Consider the following 6,498-nt stretch of genomic DNA (forward strand, 5'->3'; position numbering starts at 1 on the left):
TGCTAATAAAGGCATGAATTGCCTTTTCAAAATCACTAAAAGAAAGAAAGTGTTTAATCTTAGCCAAAAGTCTCAACTGGCTTTAACTACAGACTTTATCTGTTCGTCCAGCTTAAGAGCACCATCAAATACCACCCCAAGATTTCTCACATGAGGCCTCAGGTAGGAGGCCAAAAAACTAGGAATATCAGAACCAGTGACACCAGAGTTACCAATTACAACACATTCTGTCTTACTTTCATTAATATGTAAGAAGTTATGTGATAACCATGCCTTAATGTCCCTCAGGCAATCCATCAAGGTCTGAAATGAGTTGCTCTTTTTGACATTCAATGGCAAATAAATTTGAATATCATCTGCATAACAATGAAAAGACAACCCATATTTCATAAAAATCGATCCAAGGGGAAGTAAATACAAAGAAAAGAGAACTGGCCCCAAGATGGATCCCTGAGGCACACCACAGTTCAAAGGAACAACAGAAGAAGAGAACTCATCAATATGTACAGCAAAACCCCTATCAGACAAATATGATTTAAACTATTTAAGAACATTACCATCAAGTCCTACAGAGTGCTGCAGACGGGACAACAAAATACGATGGTCTACTGTGTCAAAAGCAGCTGAAAGATCTAGGAGAATCAGAATAGCAGTATTACCTTCATCCACAGTAAACACAAGATCAAGCCTTTGAAATAACATATTTTGATCAACTGTGTCAAACTCTGTGTTGCATCCAACAACACCTGAGCGTAGCCTGATCTTGATTCCTATTAACTCTAAGGTCTTTGGCGGCCGCTTTGCACAAGGGCCTGATTGCAAGTCACTGTGTAACTAACTGGCTATTCATTAGGCAATCAACCAGTTGATAATAGGCAGTCTCCCACTCAGAAATTAAAGACTGGAGGCTGATAATAAGTACCTATAGGTACCTAAGTACCTATCTAGGTTTAGTTTCTTTAACTGGTGTTTGACAGTTCCAGATATACAAAATGCAACTGTGTTCAGATAGGTAGATAGATAGACAGAGAGAGAGAGTAACATGTGTCAGGTATACAGTATACATAGTGTATACATAATAAGTAAATGTGCATGGGGTATCTGTGTACAATGGCAATATGTGCAAGAATGAGCATTATGTGCAAAGGTAGAAACAAGGATAAACAGTATGCAGTTCAGTAGTACAGTGTCATAGTGAAGTGGGATCATAATATCACAGAGCTAAGTAGTGACATCACATGTCCATGTCCAAAAGTCCAGATCAGACCTCCTCACTAGGATGAGTTGAAGAGTTGTATGGCCAGAGGGACAAACGACTTCTTCAGTCTGTCTGTGAAGCAGGAGAGAGACAGCAGCCTACTGCTGAATGAACTCCTGTGCCTGGTGATGGTGCTGTGTAGAGGGTGACGAACACTGTCCAGGAGAGACCGCAGTGTACCGAGGGTCCTCTTCTCCACTACGGATGTAAGGGAGTCCAACTCTGTACCCACTACAGAGTCAGGATTTATCACCAGCTTGTTTGCTATAGTTAAAGTATGATTAGTTAAGAAGTTAAACATGTATTAAATGCACTGAGAAGTGGCTGAGACAAACAGCCGAACTGTGAGCAGTGTAGATGCTGTTCTGCCTCTCTGAGACTCCCTGCACTGATATACAGTAGAGGAGACAAAGCTGCACTGAGAAGGAGGAATAGGAGGATGGATGGCTTACAAATACACTGTGGAGTAACTGGCAGTAAAGATATCTGCAGTAACTTCTTCTGGAGAGTTTTGACAGTACTGGCTCTATGGAGAAAAATGTGTGCATATACTAAATACAAATCTGGTGCATGGAGGTTGTCATATGGTCCGTTGTTTCCCCTGTGTCCTCTCTCGCTTGTGCAAAAAGATATACTGGATGTATAACTTACTGTTATTGCACTTTTGATTCATTGCTGCAAAAACAGCCATTTTAAAGTTGCCATAAAGGCTTAAACCTCTGAACTCTGTATCTGTAGTTTGAGAGATAATGCTTCCACTATCTGTGTTCACCATTTTTCTTTGCAGACGGTTATAGACAAAGAGTGGAGCTGCGAGAGAGAGCTTTTCATAAGTACTGAGATATCGCAGTCACACCAGGAGCTCTGTCCACTCGAGTGTATGGTCTCATACACAGATTGCATCTCTCCATCCCCGGGCCTTCTCTCTCCTCCTGATCCATCCCCTCCTCTCCTTATCTTCTAGAGCTCCATTTCATCTGCTCCGGCTCTCGTCTGATCTTTCACCTTTTCACAACTCAAATGATCCTGCTTTTTTTGTTTGCCCTGCTTTTACTAAGCCTCCTCCCTCCCTGGCCTTCCCTTCCTTCCGTTCATATCTTCCTCTACCCTCACAGTGTTTCCTCTGTTTCTGTCCTCAGCTGAACTCTCTTTTCTGCTCTTCGCCGCTTGTTATTTCCTCCATTCACTCTGATCTCCCCATTACCTCTCTCCTGTCTCTCTCTGGCCTCCTTTGTTCTCTTTTCTCTACCCATGTTGTCCCCTGATCCCTTCCTTCTCTATAGTTCCCAGTGTTTTGTTGGCACAGCGACACAAATGCACACGAACATGCAAACATACATAAACCAGCGCGTACTGTACACACACTCCATGTGCTCGCACATACCCAGGGAGAGCAAGAGAAAGGGAGATCATGCTCTGTTTGCTGGGGTGAACACACTGCCTGAGGCTTCAGCAGAGGGGAATGAAAGCTTTCACCTGTGAGATATTGAGTGTGCATTTATATATTACGGTGTGTATGTGTATTGTGCTGCTGTGTGTGTGTGTGTGTCATTTCTTGTAATATAGCTACAGTGATATTCTGTTGTGAAGCGGTTCTCAAAACACAGACATGTTCCCTCTGAGATTGCTTTGCCCGTTATGTCCTGGAAAATCCTTGTTCTTCAAATAAAGTCAGGTTTTATTGTAGAGCTTAAAAAATGTGACTATCGATGGCAATGTACTGTGTTTATGGTGACTTTTGATGTATTTTTGTAAGGATGGATTGGATTCCAGGTCATGAGGCAGGTTCCTCAACGTGGATGTGATTTGACTTCATGGGTCACAAATTACACACTACTAATACATTACATGTTTTATATGTTTTTACTTTGGCAAGATCTTTTTTGTGGGAACCCTGCCCATGCATTACTTCGATGTAAATTTAAGGTCTGTGCTTCTCAGTTGTTTCTGTCCCTCCAAAGCAAAAGCCTATCAAAGATTTAGACAGACAAAACTGAAACAAATAAACCTTTTGAATGAACCAAAGACATAATACCTGGAATAAGAACTTTTTGCTCAACCATAAAAGTTTTTTTTTTCCTTTCAGAATCCCCAGTGTCCCAAATTACCCATTAGTTTCCCTCCGCAATCACTGTATTGATTGTACACATTGAGTTAGAGATTTAAGTTGGCCCTGTGTGCCTGCTGAGATTTTCGCTCCTTGTTAAATGGAATCTCCTGAGTTTGTGCATAATGTGGGCTCCCCTATTTACATATTCCACCATCTCTACTGTTTATGCTGACTTTGCGCCCTAGTTCTCCTTGGGTGCCCATCAATTCACAGGCATGTTGGTTTACAATGAAGCAAGTGAGAGAAATGAGCACCAACGGTGACTGACAGCAACAACTATTTTCTGCAGCTTTTGTGTCAGATGTGTCAAGCCGTTCTGTACAGCTTGTGATTATCGTCATTTAAACAATGTTATATCATTTTAAAGTGTGACTGAGTTAACTGTATTGAACTCCTGCTGCTTTAATTATACAGAATGCTAAAAAGTGTTCTTTCCAACTGAAAAACAAATATTGGAAAAATACTTCAAACATTTTTTGGTTACTTAAGGAAAGATAGAATGACTCCTTATTTGTACATTACCTCATCTGAGGTTAATGAAAGGTTAATGACAGTATCGCCCTGCAGCCACTAACAGCATATTAATAGATGTTATACTTAAAATTGCACTAATCAATAGTTTAATTCAAGCAAACAATTATTGGGTGTAATTTTAAAGAGGATTACATGTAGTGATGAGCCTCCATGAACTTGTTGTTTGCCCCCAAGCTCTTTTTAAAGTTACTTCCAAACACAACAGGAACCTGTTTTCAGTAAAAGTGCTGAAACTGCATACTAGCTCCCACATCCAAAGAGCAGACAGACAAAATTAGTGACTAGTTTGTGGATGTAGCATTTAGCTCCTAAAGAGCAAGACATATGGCACCCAAAAGCAGAGAGAATATTGGACTTAAATTTGTCATTTGGCTAGAAACACAACTAATTGAATGATAAAGCTGCTCAGCATCATCTGGAGGTGTAAATAGGCTGTATGACTGTTTGCTAAGGAGTTTTGCCACAACAACTTTACAGGGTGATAATAAACGCAGCAGCTGTGGCTCAGAAGGTAGAGTGGGTCATCTCCTAACCAGAAGGCTGGCGGTTCCCAGCTTCTCCACTCCACATGTCAAAGTGTCCTTGAGCAAGACACTGAACCCCAAGCTGCTCCATGCCACGGGTGTGTGAGCGTGTGTGTGTATCTGGGAATGTGAATGGGCAAACAGTATGAAAGTGCCCTGCTGTAAAATTCACAGAAAAGCGCTATACAAGTATAAGTCCATTTACCAATAGCAGCTTCAACAAAAAGTAGCAATACTACAGTGTAAAAATAAAGTAAAAGATCTGCATTCAAAATTTTTGTAACAGTATCAGTAATGAATAAATTCATTGTGCACACAGTTATAGCTAATTTCAGACTTGTATATTAATTTTATATGTTGTAATATTAACATACATTATATTATTTGGTCATTATTTTAGTGCTGTGGCTTGTTGAAGTAAACCTAATATTTAACTACAAATGATCTAGTACTGTAGCTGTAGTTGTCAAATCACTGTAGTGGAGTAAAAATAGAAAGTGACACATTGAAAACACCCAAACCCTTTACAGTTCTTTAGTAAATGCACTCCTCTGAAAATGTCTGTTGACTTGATACATGTCTCATGTGTGATTCTGTATTTCAGAATGACCTGTACTGTATGACAGTATACAGTGTGACATGTTTTCTAGAGATCCTGAGGCTTTGTAAACTCCTGACTTTACATGTATTTCAGGTCTCACATGGTAAATTACTGTCAATATTAATGATTCCTGCCATGTGTTAGGGTGATTTCTAACACATGCCAAAACAAAAAAAAAGAAGCTGTTGATAGTTGTTAGCTGTAGTGGGAAGCTGCACAGCGTATCATTACAACTAAGAGGCCAGGCAGCTAATTCTAGGGCTCCTTCATGAAGACGGGCTCTTCCTGATTACGCCTCCACTTCTCACTGATCTCTCTCAAACACGCACACACTGATGAGGTCTGACTGCTGGCCTTTCATCTGTTTCACCACTCAGTACAATATAGTTTGAAGAGAGATGGGGGATGTGTGTGTGTGTGTGTGTGTGTGTAAAGTGTAGTTGCCAAGTTCTCACATATACAGCCATTTTGCTCTACAGTCTCTAGTGGTAGACACAGCGGATCTATGGCACATATCTACATTAGTTATTACTGTGCAGAACATCAAGCCTTATTTTGTGTGCATGTGTTTGCATTTCAGTGTCAGTCGGCTACGAGTATGAGTCATGTCCTGGTGTTATTCAATGGGAGAGGAGGACTGCTATAATGCAAGGATTTGAATTAGTCCCATCAAACCTGGGAGGGTGGTCTCTGGACAAACACCACGCCCTCAATATACGCAGTGGTGAGTACACACCCATAGGCCATTCTTTTCACCTAAGTCACACAGATGCTTTTAATGTAGAAATTGAATTGCATTTTTTTTCCCAAAAATGACTCAGCCACATACAGTAAATATGGATCAGAATGTCACAACATTGAATTTTATTTTATTTTTTTGTTTGTTTGACATTCAATAAAGTCACACATAAACAGACAAAAATGTCAAAGATAACGTAATAAAATCCAAGATGTATCTCTGTTGTGCTCCTTGATATACTGTAAAAGTAGCAGAAAGGCAGACACCCAGGGTGACTAGCCTACACAATAGGAGTTATGCGCAACTTATTTCCGTTTACTGCAAAACAGAATCATCCGCTTCCGGTTTGCGACTAGTATGAAATATGGCGCTGTTCTACTCAAGATGTCTCCAAGAATTATCAAAGATGAAGATCACGGATGTACACCGAATATGCAGTTCGACGTCTAAAACACCGGGCAGCAGGCTGGATAATGGGTTTAAGCTATATGCTTCTTCATACATCCACGACTACGAAGGTAGAGTTATGTATCGGTTATCTTACAAACGGAGATGTAGCTAAGCTAGTTCGTAAGCTAACTAGCTAATGTTATCGATATTTACACCGAGCATCTGTCTGGTACACCAAAATAATGTAATACACTACCGGAAAACTAATAGTAACCAAGCTTGTGTAGTGGAAATGCTAAATTTATTATGGCTAGCGACAGACCTGTGCTGTTACATTGATAA

The 6,498-nt window shown here is 40.3% G+C and overlaps 1 protein-coding gene across 1 annotated transcript in view; it reads left to right on the forward strand.

The window, feature by feature from the left end:
- tenm1 (teneurin transmembrane protein 1) overlaps window positions 1–6,498 on the forward strand; it is a 181,262-nt gene that overhangs the window by 123,909 nt on the left and 50,855 nt on the right. Inside the window, exon 19 of the mRNA XM_020595580.1 lies at window positions 5,608–5,751. Coding sequence (XP_020451236.1) covers window positions 5,608–5,751 — 144 coding nt within the window. The remainder of the gene's footprint in view (window positions 1–5,607; window positions 5,752–6,498) is intronic.

This window comes from Monopterus albus, unplaced genomic scaffold, assembly GCF_001952655.1.
Source record: "Monopterus albus unplaced genomic scaffold, M_albus_1.0 scaffold27.1, whole genome shotgun sequence".
Lineage (NCBI taxonomy): Eukaryota > Metazoa > Chordata > Actinopteri > Synbranchiformes > Synbranchidae > Monopterus > Monopterus albus.